Here is a 22946-nt window from a genome sequence, read left to right on the forward strand (position 1 = left end):
ATTATTGCCTTCATCCAGTGATGTAGGACCTCTTTATAAATTTACTTTCAACTTGTATAGGTGACTGTGATCTAATTTTAAGATTACCAAACTGTGCTCTGCCAGTCAGGCCTGTGCCCAGGAAGTGTTCTCTTTCAGTTAAAAAATGTTCAAGTTGCTGTGGCAACCAGTGTTAATCTGTAGTTTCTACTCTATCATAAACTTATTATGCTCATAGTTTCTTAAAATAAGAGATGAACATTTTTCCATCGTTTCCTTGGTTCCCTATCTTTGCCTTGCTTCATTATGTACCAGTGAGTACTTTTGAAGAGTACATTCCATTCCATGGTCTTGCACCTCGGATTGGAGGCAACATTGGAAAGATCTTGTCATGAAAACAAGGGTTTGCAAACCTGAGCCAGCTTTTAACATGAGTATGATTTAAGGGTCAGGGCAAGTATGTTGACAAAAAGACTGCTGGTACAGCAACTGAGTATTTCCCATCAAGAGTAATAGCTTAACTTGACCAGGACAAACTCCAATCACTCTTCTCCATGTTGGTCATCTGTGGCAATGTAGAAAATTTAGGACCAAAAATATGAGATGTAACTTCTTTCAAAGTCATAGATGATTTTGATTATCCTGATTCTGAAAGGGTGCAGATTTCCATTTAATGTCTCATTCTGTACTGTGGGATAAATAACAAACAAACATGAAGAGGGAAGAATGACTAATTTTTGGTGCTCTTGGACATTATATGCCAGCTTTTGTAGAACTATTTAAAGAATTGTTTTTCCTTTATTTAATTAATAATAATTCATTGCATATGAGAATCTAATGTAACTACTCAAATATTAAAGTCTGTATTCCTTTTTGTGTTTGCTTGGTTTTGAGGCAAGTGACTAGGTCAGTTGAAATAAATGAAATCATTCATGTTGGTAATTGATCCCCTTCAACCCTCTTTATGCAGAGAAATTGCAAACAATTAAATTGACTTTCTCAAACAATGTAAAAAAGCATTTTTGCTTTTACTAAATGGATTAAGGAAACAATTAATTGTTTAAGATGTCTTGCCCCTAGCATTTCTTTGATGTTTATCCTATAATTGTGTCTCTTTTTGATCTGGTCAGCTTAAATTTGTTTTATTGTGACCTTTTGCATAGTGCTTCTATGTTGATTGGAATTACATGCATACAAACAAAATTTGAATCCTTCTGTGCTTTCCTCTGCAGCTGCTGGGGGAGGGGAGATGGGGAAGAAAGTGTATCCTTCATATTCCTTGCTAAAAAAGGAAAGCCTTAAGGTGTTGCTTTTTAAAAAACATGCACTTCTGGTAGAAGAAATTGTATGTTCTAATTGTTGAGTCCTAGACAGTGAGTAACTGCTTTTAGAAGCTTTAGAATGTCTTCTAATCCACTAAACTTCAGGAATGTGAGAAGAGTTCTGCTGCTTGCTGCCATACTGTTGGTATTCAAATGGGACTATTCTAAACCTTTTTGCAACTGAATTTGACACTTGAATGCTGTGAACTGTTACTTGCTTAATTCACACAGATTTCCAATGCAGTAAACAAGGATTTATATTTTAGAACTCCCCTGTAGCAACAAGTTAATACAGACTTTGCTGTCAACCAGTTTAGTATAAGAAGTTTCCTTTTCCAGAGTGCCTTAATGCCTGCCCAGCTGTTTTTCAAGACAGAAGATGGAGGCAAATATCCTGTAATTTTTAAGCATGGTGATGATTTACGTCAAGATCAACTTATTCTTCAGATTATTTCACTAATGGATAAGGTGAGAGTTATTATTCCACACCCTTGTCCTTCTGCATTTTGATTTTCCTTGTTGAGAGCAAGACTGTTGAAAACTGTTAGCGCATCTTATGTTGGTAATAAACTCAAATCTTAGTTGCCTTTTTCCTTTTCTTTGTACACAAGCAATGACCTTGTATATACTTAAAGGTAAATAAGTAAATAAACTGGCAAACAAGTTTCACTCATTAGTGATTTCAATGAAGAACAGTGAAGATCGGTGTCCAATACACATTTCTTTTAGAAATTGAACCTGCTTTTTTTTTTTTTCTTCCAGCTGCTAAGAAAAGAGAATTTGGATTTGAAGCTGACACCCTATAAAGTACTGGCAACTAGTACAAAACATGGTATGAATAATTTTATTTTGGAAAAATACAGTATTAGGAGAAATCTTCTTCTGTTCATAGACTGTTGCAACACACTATTTTCCTGAGAGATTTTTTGCTAGTCCAGCATTCTAAAAAGGAGCTCAAATGTTTATGAAAATCTTGTTGCAATGTAAGTCATGGAAGTGAACAACCTGAGTGACCACAATATTCTGTAGATGACCCAAATATCTTCATAAAAGAAGCCCGACCTGGATTTAGGAGTATGTGACAATATTTTTATTTTTCCTGCTAGCTTGTACGATCTCAGACAAAGAACTTGTAGTGCTTCTATTTATAGATCTTTGTATGAAATGAAGGAAGGAAGAAAAGGGCAAAGAAAAATCCAACTTGGCTATGCTTTTAGATACATTCTGGATAAATATTTAGAAAGCTATTGATATATATTTATCTTCTCATGAAAACTTGGGACTGTAGACCTTTAAGCTAATTTGATGTTAATGGCTAGTCATTTTGAAAGTACTGAAGGTGGAAAATGGGGACAAAACATGTCCCAAGGCATGTCATAATGAGAAGCAGTTGGATTGAAGTATGTATTAGTGTTATCCTTTAATAAACATGCATCATAGAGTATCTTCAAAGTTCTGTGCGTTGGAGACTCTTTTGATTGTTTTCTGTCACAGGCTTCATGCAGTTTATTCAGTCAGTACCGGTTGCAGAAGTTCTTGCTACTGAGGAAAGTATACAGGTATGTGATGAGGGCATTTTTAAGTAATCTGATTAAAAACAGTATAAATTGCAAGCTTAGATCTCACACAAAAGTCTTTAGTCTCTCAGCTGATTTTTATGTCTGTTGTTAGAAGACAACTTACAGCTTGAAACATGAGAGTATTTAAAGCAGAAGTTTTGCTTTAAAACAGTCAGTATACTTAAATTACCATATTAGTATCTCATGTCCTAAAAGAAATACTGTTTAAATAAAGTGTGCTTTAGTTGTGATACTGAAGTGTTCTGGATTTGCAGTAATGCTGAGTGGTAGGCACATGACACTTTTCTGTGGTTTTAAGTGTTTCTATTATTCACCCAGTACTTTTGGATTAATACCTCAAAGTATGTTTAAATGATTTTTTGAGGGAACAGCTAAATAGTTCATTCATATAATTTCTGAAGTCTGTTTCCCTGCCACAGTGGATGTATTGATACTGTGTGATTTCATTTATTTTTTTTTCTTTTTCTCTCCAAACCTTCTGTAACTGTCATGGAATTGAGTAGGGATACATAACTGAACAGTGGCACACAAAATTCATGCTGATTTCAAGCACTGCACACAGGCGAGGTAGCAGAACTCAGCTGGTTGAGATAAATATAGTTACATAAAACATAGCAAATTGTTGTATAAGATATGTAGCTAATACATTTTTTAATGAATACACAGCATGTTCATGATGGATTCAAATTGTCACAGTACCTTTTTTTCCCTTTTTTGTAGTTGATATGGAAGTTTGCAAAGCAAATGGCTGACAGCTACTATAAACTACATATATTAAAAATATGGAGATTAAAAAATACCTATCATTTGCCATTATAATTTACTTAACAAGTAGATGTTGTGAACTGCTTATAATTTCTAAAAAAAATGTTTATCATTAATCAGACAATGAGCGGCATAGAGCTGCCTATCTTTTTTTGAACTTTCCATTTCATAAAGATTGTGATAAGCCACATCTACACATTCAGTAATTGCACAGTTTATGAAGTGTTTTATTGGCAATGGTTTGTAGTCTTGGGAATGTACTTCATATTCTAGTCATTTTGCAATTACTTATAACATCATATTGCAGTCTAAAATACGTAGCCCACTGTTTTAGTTGCTGTGCAGATGTAAGGAGCAATTCCTCCTGTGAAGAATTGCTAATCTAAATAGACAAGATGCCAAGAGAGTATGATTTAAGATAACTTCACAGGTCAATGGCAAAATACATTATAGAGCCCAAATTTAATGTGCCAAGGCATGAAAAAAATAGCTGGGCATTGTAGGCTAAGGAAGTAAAACCTAAATGAACACTTGTAGGTGTTGTGAAAATTTCGTTTATTCTTTATGTTCCTTTTGGGTGTCACAGCTGTTTTAATAAAATTGGGGTCTGTATATAAAAAATATTAAATATTTCACTTCTGAATAGATTTAAAGCAACTAACCTAACACTGGCTGATAATGCAGATCTGCAGGACAGGAAAGATGTTTTGATGTTTGAGTGTTACTTACCTTCTACCAACAATCTTGAAAATACAGTTCATGGTTTAGTTTGATTTGGTTTTTTACATACTTCATGGAAAATTTTGGAGCACTGAAAGTAGCTTTCTACTACCCTGTTAACCTCTTAAAAATTTCCTTCCACAATTCACTTACAGATTACATTTACCAGAATCTTTCTACTCTGTCAGCTTTTTAAACGTATCTCAGAAGGGCTTGTTCCTCTGTGAGTACCGATAATTAAAGCTGTCTCCAAGCCTTAAAATTCTGATACATGTTACAACTGGACGGCTTTCTAAGCAGAACTTTCTTAAATAGCCTTCAGGTGCCTTCATCCAGTACCTTCTTCTCTTTTTAAGATTCCTTTCACTTTCTTATTATTGTTTTAGTCACTTAAATGTCATCCAGATGCCTACAAAGCTCCTCTTAACAGTGTTTGCTAAGCTTTATGTTTTTGGCAGAAACTTGTGCTTAGGCCTGGAAAACCTTATAAGAGCATGTGTCCCAAATGTAGTTGTCGATCTGGACTGTTAGTCCTGTTTTAGTATTTGTTAACCTGGCCTGAAGAGTTTCCTGTGGAAGTATTTTGCGCTCATAGTTATTAGTTAGTAACTTCTCAATGCATTGTTAATTTTCTGTAGTTGTTAATAAAGAAAACTACTTTTAAATTTCAACTTGGAATCTGTTTCTCTTGAGTATGAGAATGTGATCAGGACAGAAAATAAATAAAGCAATATAAGAGTAGATTAGATCTTACTGGGGTTTTTGGGAGTGATTGTTAGTGTAATAGATTGTAATAACAGCCATTTGTGGTCTTGATTTAAGTCTTTTTTTTCTACCAGTTCTAAAGATCCTAGTTCAGATCATGTGGAATAAATAAACATGTTGTTGACTTGCCCTGCAGAACTTCTTCAGAAAACATGCACCTAGTGAGACTGGTCCTCATGGAATAAGTGCAGAGGTAATGGACACGTACGTTAAGAGCTGTGGTAAGTTACAGTCCTGCAACTGACTACTTAATATCTGAAGTATAAAGCACAGGGTAGATGAGGTATTAAGGTGTATCTGTTCAGATGGAGAACTGCCCATGTACTTCCTGTCAGAATCCCTGTGAAAAGAATAGTTTTGAGTCTGCCATGTGATACACAATTCCTCTGCTCAGCCCTCCTCCTCTCTCCTTAAATATTCTTTGATTTCTAGCAATAACCTTACCTCTGCCTCTCCACATCATGGGTTGGGGTCTATAATTCAGGGAGATGTAAAGCATTTATACAGCAGTAAATCATCTGGATTTGAGGTAGAAAATTTTAATTTGCTTTTAAAACATTCAACTTCCTGCTCCATTTGGATGACAGGAAAAAGTGGTATTTCTTGTTCAGTAAACAGATGGCAATCTTAAAATGTCACATTTGCTGTCTATTAAATTAAAAGCAACTTTATTCTATTAAAAAAAAAAAAAGTGATCAAAAGTAATCTTCTATTTTCCTCTTGTCTTTTTGAGTCTTTAGAACAGCTTGAAACTGTTCTGGTTAGTGGGTGATAGTAAGAACTAAAACGGTTTGCATTAGTTTTAATTTATTTACTGCTGCCTGGCTTACTGCTGACATACATGTTCAGATTAATATCAATGTCTGATGCCTGTTTACAATTGTCTTAAAATGTCATGTTTAAAATGCATCCATTCATTTTACTCAAAACACTTCCATCTTCCTTTGAAGTATCTTAATCCCAATATTGAATGAATTCAGGCTTTTAGTGTTAGGCATGTAATTGTGTAGAAATAAATGAGGATCTAGGCAGTACCGAATAAACTTCAGAGTTTTAATTTATTGCTCCAAATATTCTTCGTAGTGCTGACAGTCATGATTATTCTTCACCAGCACTACCCCTGCCCCCGTCTCTATGGTATATTTATTATTTGTGAACAAGAACTAAGTTAATGTATTTTGTTATTGTTGTTAATAGAGTAGAACTTGTTATTCTCCAATGTCCTAAAAATGATGTTTATAATTTACTTGTTACAGCTGGTTATTGTGTAATTACGTATATCCTTGGAGTGGGAGATAGACACCTGGATAATCTTCTGCTAACAAAAACAGGTAATTCCGTTTAGCACTAAGGTTTTCTAATAGTCGTTGTTTAATTTCTGTTGTGTTGGTACTGTTTTCCTTCATTTTTCTTTTGAGTATAACACACTGAGTATTGTACAGGGTATTTCTTAAAGATGGACCCAGTTTGAAATCACTATATCGTGGCAACCATGAACCACCCATGAATGAAACTCTCACCACTCAAAAGGGTGGGACATAGAGTTTCAAATAATTCCTGCTGAATGCCTCTCCAGTGCACAAACAGGCCCTGGCGTAATTCATTACCAAGATACTGTGAAATATACTGCTTTGAAATTGGGTCCTTCTTTTTTGAAACACCCTGTGGATTAGAATATATGTTTAAGTGTAAAGTTATGTTGTCTTGTCTAAGGTAATATTTGATCCAGTGAATCAAAGCTTAGTTAGTAGTGTGTTAGTAGTGTGAAGTGGCAGTTGAAGAATCAGAAAGCAAGTGGATTAATTGCTTTCCAAACACATCAGTAGGCAAGATGTGATATAATGTGTATCAGATACATGGTATTGATGTCATTTTAGGAATCATTTATGCATCTTCAGGTAATGGAAGTTAACTTCAGCTCAGCAAATACGTTTATAAACATTGGGATTTTTGTATAATTTTCAGTTGGCTTATTTTACAATCCTGTGCTCTACCGTTCCTTTTTTTTATTTTGTTTTACAATTTAAAGCTGGACCTACATGTTATTTCTTTTTAAACACAGGAATTTTCTTGAGTGATGATACCTTTCTTGAAAGTAGGATGGGCATAGTATAACATATAATTCAACTGTCTTAACTGTCTTTACTTAAGACCAGGAAACATTTTACTGTTATCTTAAACCTGACTAAATCATAATTACATTGTTTTTCAGAACTCTTAGTTCTCCAAAGAGAACTCCAAAGCTGAAAAAAAGGATGCATTAAAAAAACATTTATAAAATGCCTCCAAGCACAAACATTGTAATAGTTCTGTATCAAACCATTTATTTTTTTCATTAATTTGTAGCATTTATGTTTCATAGCTTTTTTTTAAGATGCTACCAGAAAATAATTTCAAGATCTAATAATTGGATGCCAGTTGTATTTTAATAGTTGTTAAATAATTCTGGGGTTTTTATGTATGCTGTTGCAAACACAGTAGATGTTTATACAAGCATTATCAGTAGTCACGTGGAATTAGGTATAATGGGGGTGACTTCACTGAGACATCCATATGAATTCTTGCCTCTGATTTAACTTTTAAACAAAGTAGTTATGTGAACTTCCCATATTTACATGTTTTTCTAACAAATGCACATGATATGTCTCAAAAGTAGGAGTGCCACCTGAGAAATGTTGAAGTAAGATTCACTTCAGCATTTCCTGTTCCCTATCAATTTGTGTTCTTGATGAAACCAAACAACTGTACAGCAAAATCCAAGTTTTTCATCAGCAGCGTAGCTGAGCTGGATGGATCATTCAGCTCCAGTTCAGATAATATGTATATATATATATTTCTTTAAGTCTTCTCTAAAAACTAAGTATATCCATTAGCTTGCAGCAAAACCTGTGCATCTTGAAAGTTCAGAATAGCAGATAAATGGACTTCAAGTCTGTCTAACTTGTTTTAACTTTTTCAATGTTGTTTTTTGTTGCAATCTGTAAGGGTTAATAATGGACCAAGTAGACTGAATAATTGTAGAAATTCTAAATTAATAGAAGACTTCTCTGCTAGAGGAAATTAAAGATTTGAAAATGTAACTGTTCCCACTATTGCAAACAGTGCCTTGGGGTGAAGGGAAATTCAGGTATTTCAGTTGAGAAATGAGTTTGTGTGTAGCTGCATGACTTTCACAAAGTTCTAACCAAAAAAAAAAAAAAAAAAAAAAAAGGAAATTAGGTTTTGGGTTATTTTTTTCAGTTTGTTTGTTTGTTTGTTTGTTTTTTAAGCTTCTTGTTTGATTTGGTTTTATTTTTCTTATTTTCGAACTACAACTTTCCATAGGAGTTCTGATGCTTCAAATACCTTCCTTACATTATGATGAAGAATTAGGAGTTGTGGTTGAGTGCTTATTATAAAGTGAAATGTTTATTGACTGAGAAACATTTTAATTAAAAAAATATTATTTGGGGAACAGAGACACATTCACATATGAGGTTTGTTAGTTTACAGATAAGGCTGAAGCATGTATTCCTTCAAATCTGCATTTAAAAATATGTCTCGAGATCTCAAACATTTGTCTAAGGTGATGGATATAAATCTTGCCATAGCAGGTACTGTTTGCATACTCAGACTAGTAATATTTTTGTGTTTTGGAGTAAAGTGCAGCTTACCTGTCTATGGTAAAAAATAACAGCACGGTGGCTGTTGGCTCAGTGGAGGAATTTAACCAGTACAGCAGAGGGCAGCACACATCCATGATATATTCTGAATCTGAAATTGTTTTTCATCTGCTACGTAGCTGTGCTCTGTCATATACTGAGATTTGCTGAAGGTTTTTGACCAATCAAGAGAAATTTGTATGTTCCAAATACAACAAAGGCTTGTTTCTTGCTACTGAAAAATCCCTTAGACTGAAGTTGGAAAAAGCTAACTTCATTCTTCTTTTGAAGCTTATAAGTACTTTTCTTGAAAATTATATGACCAGATATGCCTCCTTGATGATATTTATTTAATGAATTGAAGCTTTTCCAGTAGGGTAAAGAATGCTGAGTACCAGCTGTGGGTTCACATACTTTTATATATATGGCAATATATATAGTTACCTTTTTCAGCTCTACTCATGGGTTTGGTGGATGCAGCCACATCTGTGTTTGCTTCTTTCCAATAGAATTTTGCATCTTCTTCTAACATACAGATGTCTATGCTTATAATTGATACAGTACAATTTAAATATTAAGTAGTAGATGCTGAAGTTCTTAAAAACAAATTGTTTCTCACTCAGTGTTAGAAATGGGATTTCTTTGTGCTATAGGATGAAAATGTCTGTTGTCTGGGTGAAATAATTTCTGCTGTTTTTCATGACTCTTTTATGCCTCTAGTTCTAGAAATAGGGAGACTGGTTTTTAAGTAGCCTTAGACAAGAAATCTAGGTGTTCAGATTTTTAAATGCTTTCCCATTATACTTCAATGGCAGCTGTAGAAGTTTGTCTGGAAAGACATATAGGCATCCTTCAGTAAAAACATCCTCATCTATCAGTAATGTTAAAAATTAAAAGAATAAAATCCTGGGTCTTCTGGACATGAAATATTTTATCAGTTCTTGTGAGTTTTAATTTTTTTGTTTCCAAATCTATAACAGCAGATATTATTGTGACTTGTAAATAACAAAACTCTGTTTTGTGGCTGAATACTCCGCTTTAAGAAACATCATTGCCTTGCTGTAGGATTACAGGCTGGTTTATATATTAATGCCAGTGTCTGGCTTACCAGCTAATATGCCCTTTGTTGCCTTGGAAGGAAGAGCTGGGTGGTTGTGAACCTGCGTTGTGATATACCAGATGTAGCTTGTTCAGTTAACTTTCATGTAATATGCATTATGCTATTATAGTACATTTCAGATATGTCATGCCTTCCCTTGAAAATAATTTCTTCTGCATTTATTCCACTCTGGTTTTGATTGTGGATCTGTTTACTGATGTAACAACCACATACGGTTGCTTTATAGACAGACAAAGGTCTTTTCGTATTTGCAGGCTATGTGTAGATATTTTAGGATATCCTGAGGCATTCAAATGCCATTCTTGAGTAGCACCTCATGTGTTTGACTAATTCTCACCCTAGTGACTGGACAACTTAATTTTTCAATAACCTGTAGGGTACCCACACGTAAATCCAAGTTCTCGTTATACATTGCTTAAATACAGGCACTTTGATCTGAACTCAGCACCTGTAGCAGTAGGGCAAATTGTTATGTGGGTAAGATTAGGTTATTAATATCTGTGGGCAGGTCAAAGGCTGAGGCCTCAGAACTTGAAAACCATGTTTACTTCTAGCATCATTTATAGATAGGTAAAAGGACTGGACTGTCTTCTCATTTAGTTCATAGAGGTAGCACTGTGGTCTGTCTTCAGTGTGAAGTGCACCAGCTGACACCTAATTTATTCTTTATTCTCAGTTATAAAGAGTTGCCAGGTAAAACAATAAAAATCAGAACAGTTCCGTGTGTAAGACACTAAGTGTTTGTACTTTCAGTGCTTTTCAGTTAAAATCACCTATGCCAAGGCAGGTTTGAAGATGATAAAAATGCAAAAGCTATAGGATTCAGAGTCTCTCTATATACCAGTGCTTATATAAGTACATTGATAAATACATTCATTATTGTTTGAAGCTTCTATAACACATGAAAAAGTGGTGGAATTCTTAAATATGTTTTTAAATGTTACTGGTCTCAATAGAGGAACTTCCTTTAAAAAACAAAAAAAAAAAGCTAACACATACTGTTATTGTTTAGATTTCTCTCTGCAATTCCAATTTCCATGATGTCTACCAAAGAGAATATAAACTTGTAGCTGTTGATCTGCTAAAATGTTTTCTCTTATAGGTATCTTAAACAGTATTTCTTATTTAACATCACATCTCACATCGTTTTTTTCTTATAATATGCTTGCATGGAGCGTATATTGAGAATGGACAGCTTGAGGTGCGAGAGGAAAAAATTACAGTGTTTATCACAAGCTGGGCCGTTATCTGTTATTGGGATGATGATAAACTTTACCTCCAGCTGTTGCTGCATACTGAGTTTAAAGTCTGTATCCTGAGTTAGTCCTTAACAATTCATACTACTTCCTTCCACTTTTGTGAAGTCTTAGAAATGTTATGACATGGAGCTGATGAAAAATATGACAATAAACTAGGCATTCAGATTTATTTTTTTTCACCACAGCAGTGCTCTGTTAGTAAAGTAGAAAATTTGGCAGTAGTATCAGAATTTGCTGGGAAAGCCAGGAAACCACCCCATCCATCCATCCATCCATCCATCCATCCATCCATCCATCCATCCATCTCCACACTTTCATCAATGGAATTCTTATCCTATTACTTCCAATTTCAAATAGGAATTTCAGTTAACATAGTCACTAAATTGTACTTTGTTTATATGAGCCACGTTAAAATAACAGTGGCAGTTGCAGTTTACATAAAAGACATTGAAATTCAGATCTTTGAGATTTTTGTGTAATGATTGGGTTTTTTTTCCCTTCTTCCCAAAGGTAGGAACAGCTAAGTTCAGAATAATTTCTAAGGCTTTATTACCTGTTAAAAGACAATTGTCATCAGAGTTATATTAGTAGATACACCTAACTTACTTTGCCTTCCACATTTTGTTTAAGGATTTCAGACTTCTGTGCAGGTAGTAGCTTTTCTCAACAGTCCTCTGGTGAAATAAGACAATTTCTGTGCTGCTATCTGGGAGCTTTCTCCTGTACTAAAATCTATGCATTAGTAGGGATAGACAAATCAACCTTTCTGGCTGCGGTCAGATGTTATTGGCTGCTGCAAGCACCAGGTATCAATTTTTAGCCTTCACAAGTCCATGCTTCACTTAATCAAAGATCACGTCACTCTCAAGGCTGAAAGGAACTCAGATGGACATTCAAATCCCTCATGGCCTGACTGCTAGTCGGGGAAACTTTCCATGCTTGGTGCTGTTTCCTTGAACTCTCCAAGGGCTGGAACTCTTCTATTCCATATGTTAGAAAACCAGTTGTTCAGTAGAAAGATGTAATCAACTCCATAAAATTTAAGAAAAAAAAAAAAAAAAGCTTAAAAATACACAGTAGTATTAGGTTTTAGATTTTGAATGAAATAATTTTGTGTGTGCATGTTGCTGTATTGCATATTCCTGGAAGCATCCTCTTCCAGTTAGTAAATGCCTATGTCTTGCTTTTTCTACTGTAAGATAAATTAAATAGGGAGTGGAGAGTGAGTATTAGGGCACTGTTTTTTTGAGTTGAGAGACTATTTGGAGTCTTTCTAGCAGAGTTTTTTCCTGAAGGAGTGTTAATGTCATCATTTAGACTTTCAGGAGTGAGGCACTTTAAACATCAGAAATGTTTCTCCAGAGCTGTGTGCCTTGAACTATATGTAAGTGCCTATGAATAGTCCTTCTAGCCTTGAAACACAACAGAAATTTCATGGATACTTGTCTGTGGTATCAAGGTGTTTCCTGAATTGTTATCTCGTGTTTCCTCAGATGCCTAAAATCTCCCATTTTATAAGGAACACAGTATTCTAAATAAGTTTCTAAGGTTTCAGTGTCTAACTATTAGAAATCTAGGGCCTTTTATATTAATATCTAGACTTACAAGAAGGTAAGAAGCTCAGAGGATGAAATTTACTTCACTTGTCTTTAAATTCTCATTTAGTTTAAAACATGACTCAGACAAAGACCCCTTACCCTTATGGTTTATGCTCATAGACTTATTTTTCCCCAAGTTTACTATCGACATTTGATACCACATGAAATGTTGACATAAGTGATTATGTTTGCCTTTCCTTCTACAGGTAAACTGTTTCATATTGACTTCGGTTATATTTTGGGTCGGGACCCTAAGCCTCTGCCTCCCCCAATGAAGTTGAATAAGGAGATGGTGGAAGGCATGGGGGGCACGCAGAGCGAACAGTACCAGGAGTTCCGTAAGCAGTGCTACACGGCCTTTCTCCATCTCCGCAGGTAACAATACTGTTTTCTTGGTAAAATTTGTTAGATCTACCATAAAGCAGGAGTGAAGAGGAATGGATGAATCAGAGAAGATACTTCTGTTGAAAATTCAAAATGGCTTTGGAGTCTGAGTGTAGATACAAGAATTTGTATGAAACAAAGCAATGAAAACATCACAGCATTGTAATGGGGAGCTTGAGTGTAATTGTCCTTCAAGTTAAGTCCCTAATTTTGCTTGTTTAATAAACTAAATAGCTTTTTTCGTAACTCCTGGAGTATTAATTTATATCTTGCTTTTTGGATATGTTTTTGCCTTTAAGCAAGTTTTTCTCTGGTTATTGATGATGAGTTAACCAACTGTCCTTTTAACTCTTAGTTATGACTCACTTGCTGCTGTATCCTCCTCCAGTTTAGATGAGTGGTGATCAAATTCTTGGGCTTGAATATGTCATACATAAGTTCAGTTGGCTTCAGGTCCCGTGGGACAAAAATTAGCTCATTGTAGTGACAATCAAGTATGTTAGCTGTTTCTGTAGATATCCAGAACTGTGACAGCTAAAACCTCTTTAGACTGTATTTATTTATGAACCAATAGATCTCCCCTTTAGACTTGAAATCAACTTCATTCTTTTGCAGTGACTATATCACTTATCATGAACTTTCTGAGCCAAGTGATTGGTTTAGTACCTCTTCGAAGGAGATGAAAGGATTTCACTTTGGTATCAAGATCACATAAAATAAACCTCCAAATATGTGGAAAAAAGTAGTAATATGAAAAGCATATGTGAAAAGAATGTGTAGTATTAAAAGAAGACAGTGATTTTAAAAAAAATTGCTACATGTAGTTCTCTCTCTGTTAGAAGGATAAAGAGTAAGGAGTTTATGAACTGAAATTATTGGTTTAAAAGCAACTCAGCAGCATCAAAAAACATCAGCATGGTATTAGCAAACAATAGCCGTGACTTCAGACAATAATCAGGAGGCCTAATGTGTATTCAGTGGTCTAAATTTTGCTTAAAACTGTTTTGTAATACTGCATTTCTTATTTGTGAAATACTTGAGTTGTTTTTTACTATTTAAACCCAGCTGTTTCAATGGAAAGGTCTATTGTGTCAGTGAAGGATTATCCATTGCATTAATTTATGTAATGATTTGCTACAAAGATCATTAAGTGTACAGTATAGCAGTAATTTTGTGCATAAAAGTAAACTCTAAATCAAGATGGTTTCATTTTTTAATGTCTGGGATTGTAGTTGTAATTATAGTTTCTCCAATATTTGTTCAGTTTAATAGGAAACTATTTTTAAATGGATCTGGGTAAATATCTTTAAGTCTTTCAACGAAGATAGAGTAGAATAATGTTGTTATAATTATTGCTTTATCCAGCGAGACCTAAAAGTGACTAAGGTTGGTTGCTTATTGAAAAAATAATAATAATCAAAAGTGGAATGGCTTATTTCTAAAAGTTTTGCATGTTGACACAGACCTGTTCACAGATAATTCTTCTGATTGAGTAGTGTGAAATCCTAACGTCTTTGATTGCTAAGACAAAATGCAAACTGTATCATCTCTGTCAATTCCTATTTTATTATTCTTTATTTCCCTGGGGCCATAGACAGTTCTCTACGCATTTGAAGTGCTGTGTCTCAGTCTTCTAGAATTCCTGGTGGAATGGGTGTTGCATAGTAAAAATAGAAGCAATTTGAAACATAAGTGGAAAAATAGTTTTCTTTGTTGTTGTAGGTTGGAAGCAGTTGGGCATATAATCATTAGTGTGTGCTTTTTGGTGCGAGTTGTTTTTTTTTCTTCAGGCAGTGGGAGATATGCTTTCCACTTTTTGATAAACGATGATCATCCGTGTGTGTCTGTCAGCAGTGCTGTAATGAAGGAGCAGCCTCTGCGTTTTGAATGTGCTGCTGTGCAAATTATGGCTGGCAGCAGAACTTGCATCCTCCCTTGGGCTGCATCTGCCTTCTACACCTTCATTATACACATTGAGCCTAAAGATGTTCAAGTCCTGTTATATGTCAGCATTTCCTTTCTCTGAGAAATCCCACTTTGCATGTCCTCAGCAGGATCTAGCAGACAAGAATCCCTCATCAACATCTGAAAGTTTTCTCCCAGAGTGAGGTTTTAGATTGTAAAGATTTCCACTCCGTTAGTCATGTAAGAAGTTTGATATTGAGTTTTAGTTACTGGACACAGGTAGGACAAAGAATTAGGAAGTAGCTGGAGACAGAAGCTGTAATTTAGACTGAGATATTTGTTCTTTATGGATGGGAATATCCAGCTGGGTTAACCACAGTGTTTTTCCCCATCCTGTTCTCAGGGGTATAGTGAGCAGAGAAGGGCATGTGGTTCTGCATGAAGAAACTGTAGGCAATAAGTGGAAAGCTGTGATGTCCATTGGGAAGTGCCCATTCTTTGTAAAGGTGGTAGCAAAGCAATGCAAGGCTTAGACAGTCTTCTAAAAGCTGGGGCTAGATGGTCAGATGGGCAGAGCAAAAGTGAAACTGGACGAGATCGGGTCAGTTTTGCTTGAGTTTGGACTATGAGGAAGTATTTTTGGAAGGCTAAATGCCATAGTTTATTACAGCTAACTGGGACATGACAGTGACTGGGGAGTGTATGTAGTCTTGAGAAGAGGTGAGTCCTAGAGAGTCACAACTTATACTGCAGCAAAGGTGATCGCATTTTAAATTTTTAAGTTAGACTAGGTAAACAGTGTTTTAGTTTGGGACTGCAGAAAACACTCTGCTTTCCTGTCCTGTCTTTGTGGTGGAAGTTTGTGGCTTCGAATTTGAAAAAAAAATACTGCAATGCCAAGAGCCTAAATATTTGTTTGGTGTAGGACATCTTTATGCAAATGAGCTGATAAATGTTTAAAAAATACATAAAGAAGTGCTTAGGATCAAGTGTACTTTTAATGAGATATTAAACACTTAAAACTAAAAGTTGATATTCTCAGAAAAGATGACTTTTGTCTGATGTGTGTGTCTTGGTATATTTGAGGCCTCTTCTACATAGGATTAGAGTTATTTTGTTGGATTTCTTAAATTTTTACAGAACCTCCTTAATTTCAGGACTTTATGTTCAAACCGTAAGTTTAATCAACCTCCAGTGTAGTTGAGTGCTCATTTATTTTGTAAATTAATTTGTATGGGCCTTTGAGGAAACAGAAGAATGCATTTATGTGAGGAGGATTTGGGGTCAGGTTTGAGTGCTTAACTGAAGTTCTTTATACCTAGAAAAGCTGAGGTCCTGGTTTGTTTTGGATATGGGTGGCAGTCAGCCGTGCCACAGCCCTTTGTTAACACAGATGTCAAAGATGAGTGATAGGACTTGCCTGAGAAAGGTCTGATTTTTACAGATTAGATTCCTAACTTGTTGTTTTGTTTGGGTTTTTTTAGCAAAATGTCTGTGTTAGGTTTAATTTGGGCTGTCAGTTGACCAGTTGTGAGCATCTTGGCATATTTGCCAAGGATGTTGCATCTGGAGAGGATGACAACCTCTCAGATCCTACAGAGGATGTCTGTAAAGTAGGAAGCTCCTACCTCTCTTGTCAAGTCCTGCGTTTCGAACAAATTTTCTAAAAAATCTGTGAACTGTGACAAGGATCATAGAGGCAGCTAACAGATTTACTTAATAAGCTTCATCCTTAGACCACTGTCTAGTTTATTAACGATTTAAAGAAATATGGCAGCAAAGGGCAGAAGAAAGACCTGCAGATAGCATAGTGAGCATCTCTTTCCTAATTTTTGTCTCTTGCTACCCTATAATGTCCCAAAATTACCTCGTCTTGATTTTTGTTGAATGAGGTTCTTCAGAGGATCTTATGCTTTTACTGTAAGCACCAAGAACCAAAACGTTATTGTATGGAACAGAAACAGCTGTTAACTGGCATCTGGCACTGATGCCCAAACATTTTATGAGCATCCATCACTTAATTAACCCCAGTAACCTGTACTGCTCAGAAGCTCTTGTTTGCTGTGTTGTTCAAGAGCAAAAGGGACTTTGAAACTCTGGACCCTTGGGTAAGTTAAATGGGAGGACTACCAGTGGAAGCTACTGATGACCTAGGAAGAGACTTGAGAGAATGTAGCTGTAAGATTTAAGCATGTTTCAAGTGAGATTTGCTTGTTTCAGGCAAATAGAAAAAAATTTCCTTAATACTTGTGGTGACCGTTCCTGGCACAAAAGCAGCTTGACTGCTGGATATGTTAGTGGAATCTGAAACAAAGCGGTAGCATAACTTTTTATGTCTGTCATCTTTCTTGTGATTTTTCTTGATTCCAGCCCCTGGGAAACTGAAACAGAACAGCTGAAACAAAGTAGACACTGAAGATTTCTGCTCAAACAGTTTATTTTAAATCTTTGTGTTACAGAGAGTTAAAACTGAAATTGGAATGTGTTGGGCAGTACTAATTTTATTTCACAATGAAGCATTAAGAGTTTTTGTTGGAATTATGCTTTTCCAGAGAGATTTTTATTGAGTAGTATTTACTTTGTAAAATACGGCTATGAAGCAGTCGTTTGTGTAGTTAAAATACTTTGTAGTCCTTGCAGTTGTCAGCTTATATATATTCAGCAGCTTTTTAATATACAAGTTTTGCTGCTAAGAATTCACTTTCTATCATCTATGAAACTCCTAGTGCTCTTAACAAAGCGATATTTCAGATATTGAAGTCAGTTACGTACTTGGTCTCTGAAAAGTGGCCCCAGATCTCTTTACAGAGGAAGGGAAGTTGCAGATTATGTTGAACAGCTTGAAAATTATCCTTTCAAAAATCACCTTGCAGCTAATTTCCTGCAATGGCAAAATCGAGATCTTTAAAAGATTCACAAGTACTTCTAACACCACATTAAAGCTGAAAATTCTACTCTGTCCTATCTTTTTTTAGTGGTTATAAAGGTCGTGTACTTCATAAATGCAGTATGCCTACCAGTGTTATAGCAGCCTAACTGCGTACTTGGATCCAGTTAAATCACTTACACTGAAATTGTTGTGGCAAAAGTCCTTACAGCAACTTGAAAAATTGTTTGTTGAAACTGTGAAGACTTCAACTGTTTGAATTCTATTTTATATAATACCTCTATATCACTGACATACTTTTTTTTTTAAAAAAAAAAAAAAAAGATTGAATCAATATTCTAGGATATGATTATCCTACTAGAGGTAAAAAATGTCATTAAATCCCCCACTATTTGAAATTATATTTGATGTGTCTTTGCATGAATGTTCTGACAATTTTTAAAAGATTTTAACAGAATCAGAGCAGTCTGGTCAGTTTTTGCGTCCTGAGATCGTTTGAAAGTTAAACTTTCACTGCTAATATCAAGTATCTTATATTTTTAACATAAATATGTTCAACTAAATTGTTATGCATCTCTTCTGAATCATTATCAATTCATGCGAAGATGGTGGTGTGTTCTTAAATGAATTTTTTTACAAAATGTCTTTTGTACCATTTGCAAAGTGTCTTACCTAATTTACTCTTCTGCTTAGGTATTCCAACTTGATTTTGAACTTATTTTCCCTCATGGTGGATGCCAACATTCCAGATATTGCTCTTGAACCTGACAAGACTGTAAAAAAGGTAACCAGAAAGCTCTCCTTGTCTTTCAATAATGAAAGCCATCATGTAATTAAATTTTCAGTCACTTGTGGTCACGTATTTGTAGCTGGTGACGTGAAAATACTTGCTATGAAGTTTGAGCAATTTCTAGAATCTTTGTAGTTAAAGTAGGAGAATCTGCTTTTGAGATCTTGTAACATTTATGTGCCCATAAATAGGGATTCAATCTTTATCTTCCATGCAGTAGCTCAGCGTCTTCTCTAGCACCCTGTTCCAGGGGCTATTTCAGCATTCTTCTGAGACCAGTGATCCCACCTTATGAAACTTCTGATGAGTGGAACAGTCAACACGGACTGTATCATGAAAGATTGTTCCATCTAGTCTGCAATCCCATGTCACGGATGGTTTTATAAAAACAGTCTGTTGGTGGATATAAAACCAGTCTGTTGAAGATATAAAGCCAGTAGACTGGTATATCTTCATTACCGAGAAATTTTATTTTTATTGTGAAAACAAACTTGTGTCCATAATTCTAATGTGGTCCCTTTGTACCAGCCTGGATCATTCTTCTCCATTTGATGTTTCAGCAACAGCTGACATTAAAAATACGGGATAAACATTCATCTAGATTTCATTACACTTACATGTTAGGCAGATGTTAGCTTTTTTTAATAACCTGATTTATAGTGAAGGGCTATCTGGTTTAGTTCCACAAAAGACTTTGTGGAGCCTGTGTATCCAATGGAAACCAGTTCAGTATAATTTTTATTCAAACTGTGGATTTTATCTAAAACAGACTGTTCTTCAGTGTTTTCAATAAGGTATGAAAGCAGAGATTCAGAAACTTTAAATTAATATTTTATGGTCTAGTTGAATTCTCTTAAAGAAAACTAAATTGTGACTCCAAATGGATACAAGGAATTTGTGTAGCTATTCAGTGTCATTTCCAGGATGGCTGGGCTAGCCAGAACTGCTGTATTTTGTGGTAAGCTGACAGCTCTCCCTCCACTTGGCTGTTTTCCTGAGAAACTAACAGCTATTTCAATATTTAACCACTGTGCCTAAATACCCTGCAAAGATTGAAAAGGTTACTCGTGTAGAACATGGGACGTAGATGCTTGAAGTAGAAAACCAAAATGCTTCAATACCTACAAAGTTGTAGGTGATGGGAATAATGGCATTTTGGAGAGAGACGTTCTTTTGAAGTGTATTGGGTTTGCGTGGCAAGGGGGGGCAGGTGGGAAACTGCATGAATGGCAACTGCAACTGGAGAGAGGAGAAAGAATGTGTGAGAGAAACAAACCTACAAGCACCAGGGTCAGTCAAGGAGGGGCAGGAGGCAGAAGTGGTGTCTGTGCTGAAGTAGAGATCCACCTGCAGCCCAGGGAGGATCCCATACAGGTGGATGCCCAAAGGAGGCTGTGATGCTGTGGGAAGCCCAAGCTGGAGCATGCTCCTGGCAGGTCCTGTGTCCTTGTGAAGAGAGGAGCCCATGCTGGAGCAGGTTTGCTGTCAGGACTTGTGACCCCATGGGGGACCCAGGCTGGAGCAGTCTGTTCCTGAAGGACTGCACCCTGTGGAAGGGACCCACACTGGAGCAGTTCATGAAGAACTGCAGCCAGTGGAAAGGAGTCACATTGGATAAGTTTGTGGAGGACTGTATCTGTGGGAGCGACCCCATGCTGGAGCAGAGGAAGAGTGTGAGGAGTCCTGCCCTGAGGAGGAAGGAGCAGCAGAAACCGTTTGTCATGAACCGACCGCAACCCCATTCCCAATTCCCATGTATTGCTCAGGGGAAGGAGGTAGAGAAAATTGGGCATGAAGTTGAGCCCGGGAAGAAGGGTAGGGTGGGGAGAAGGTGTTTTGAGATCTTGTTTTTATTTTTTCATTACCCTACTCTGATTTGATTGTGTACAATTTTCCCCAAGTCGAGTCTGTTTTACCTGTGATGGTAGTGGCTGAGTAATCCCCTGTCCTTATCTCGACCAATGAGCCTTCTATAATATTTTCTCTCCTGTTGACATGAGTAGAGGAGTGAGGGAGTGGCTTTGGTGGGCATCTGGTATCCAGCCAGGGTCAATCCCTCACATGAAGGAAGAGGCCTTCCTAACAGTATGCTTGCATCACATGCCTATGGATTTCATCTTTATAAAGATGGCATGTTTCATTCTGGCTACCTATTGGAAAAATGGGGAGGAATATTTAGACTGGAAAGTCTACAAAAGGATGCACAACAAATCCTGGAAGAAACTGAAGTATGTATCTATAGGTAATGCAGGGGCTAATTTTGGAAAGTGCAGGGACAAATTTTGGAGAGTCTGTCGTTGACTGAAATACTCATCAAGAAGTCAAACTGATGGTTTCACTGAATTCCATGAGTGCTGATTCTTTCATGTTTGCAGCAGTGTTTGAGACTTGCTGCGTATTTTTATCTTGCTCATCTCTGCCCAGAGTTCACTGTCGCTTGGTGTGGTAGTGCTCATTTGAATGCTTTCTTTTGAGCTCTGACATTTTTTTTATTAAACTGAGTCTCCCAGGGTTCCCTGCCAATTAACACGTAATGTCCTTGTTTCTTATTAGTATCTTGGCACTGTATTTTATGTCGGTAAACTCTGCAGCAGTGCTGTCCAAGGGTATATTGCTTTCTGTAGTTAATGAAAACAGAATGTCAGATTCCACAAAATATTTTTAAAGGATGGTTTTAATGTAGCACCATTTGAATATTTCAGACACATCTGAAACTGTATTACTCTGTATAAATTTCCTATATTATTTTCTTGAAATAGCAAATCAAGATACAGAATCAAAAGCCAACAAGTCATTTCTACAGCTGCTAAGTATGTTATAGTTTACTGATGTACAGTAGTTAAAAATCAAGATTTCATAAAACATTATTGTATTGTATCCAATGAGATCATGGAAAGAAGCAAAAGCTAGAATCTGTGAATCAGATCAGTGTGGTTACATCTAAATTACCTTACAAGGTATAAATAACAGTGCCTTCTTTGCATGAAAAGAACAAAAGTTTAGTTATTATGTGGCAGATCACTGTTAATCAAATACAGCTGTTAGTTATTGAGGTTCTGAGCTCTGGCAGTGCTGCAGCTTGGTGAACTGTGACTTTTACCCTCATGGTAGGTTTGAGTCTGTCAGGCTTTAAAGTATGAAAAGAGCTGGAATCGAACCTGTAAGGCAGGTGTTTATAATAAGGAATGCCAATCACCTTCACATTTTCAAATGTTTTGAGAGGAAAAAGGTTTAATTTCCCAAGTTCTGCAGGTTCATTTACAGTGTGCTTGTTCCTTAAGAACAAAACAAACAAACAAAACCCCCATGCAGTAAGATTTATTTCATCAATTAATCAATTATCAGAAAGATAACCAAATTGTTTAGCTCGTTCATGTTTTCTTTGTTATTCATAGACTTTTCAGCCCTCTCCCAAGTATTGTTATTTAATGTAAACTCTGTTGTTTTTCTTTTATTCTCACAGCTCAGCTGTTTTCAATTCCTGTTAACTCTTCAGGTTTGGTCCTTTTGGTTCCAATATTGTCCTTTGTATATACTTCTGTAATTTGTGCAAAATTAATACATCATAATGTGATCCCTAAAGGGAAGGTGAACAGAGAACCAGTTGTTGACATTATGATCTATGGATGCATATGACTATGACAGTCATCATTTTCTTGAGTTCTCAATTTTTGGCTTTGTTTTTTTGCTTAAAAAAAAACAAACAGCGAATCAGTTGTTAGTGGACTAGGATCAGAATCATCTTAACCCATTATAGAATGGTGAATAGGTCATTGTTTTTTTAAAAATAATGTGTTAGAAAACTTGGTTTAGATGTTAAATTCCCATTACCCTGTCTGAAATCAGCTATGAGCTTTGTTAGTGCTAATAAAAAAATGAACAGGATGTCTTGCATCTCGTGGCCTGAGTGTCAAGTTTGTTCAGTCATTTAACAAGATAATATTGTACCCTGTTGTAGGAAAATTTAATAAATGCTTTCAGCATATCAATTGATTTTTTTTTTTTTTTTTCCTAAAGCTTTAAACAAAAAATCCATATATATTTCAACAGACTCAAATCAGCTAAAGATCCATTTTGGACTCACCTGTAAAATTAAATTACCTTTGATGTGTGAGTCCAGTCAATAGCCATTTCAACCGTGATATCACTTTCATGGAAGATAAAGGTGGATATTTACAAATGTTTCTGTATCTAAGAAGATATCCTGCTTAATAGTGTAGCTGGAAGTTCA

The 22946-nt window shown here is 35.8% G+C and overlaps 1 protein-coding gene across 6 annotated transcripts in view; it reads left to right on the plus strand.

The window, feature by feature from the left end:
* PIK3C3 (phosphatidylinositol 3-kinase catalytic subunit type 3) overlaps positions 1 to 22946 on the plus strand; it is a 70404-nt gene that overhangs the window by 29845 nt on the left and 17613 nt on the right. For 3 of the 6 annotated variants that reach the window (XR_013923515.1, XM_080362142.1, XM_080362144.1), the window contains 7 exons: positions 1641 to 1769; positions 2064 to 2133; positions 2796 to 2860; positions 5268 to 5352; positions 6388 to 6462; positions 12956 to 13124; positions 18619 to 18709. Coding sequence is in view for 4 of the 6 variants with exons in the window: in XM_080362142.1 (XP_080218268.1) it covers positions 1641 to 1769; positions 2064 to 2133; positions 2796 to 2860; positions 5268 to 5352; positions 6388 to 6462; positions 12956 to 13124; positions 18619 to 18709 (684 nt within the window). In the remaining 2 variants the exon portion in view is untranslated. The other 3 variants (XM_080362143.1, XR_013923514.1, XM_080362145.1) reach the window with 3 other exon arrangements.

The sequence above is a fragment of the Nesoenas mayeri genome (assembly GCF_963082525.1).
Source record: "Nesoenas mayeri genome assembly, chromosome: Z".
Classification (NCBI taxonomy): domain Eukaryota; kingdom Metazoa; phylum Chordata; class Aves; order Columbiformes; family Columbidae; genus Nesoenas; species Nesoenas mayeri.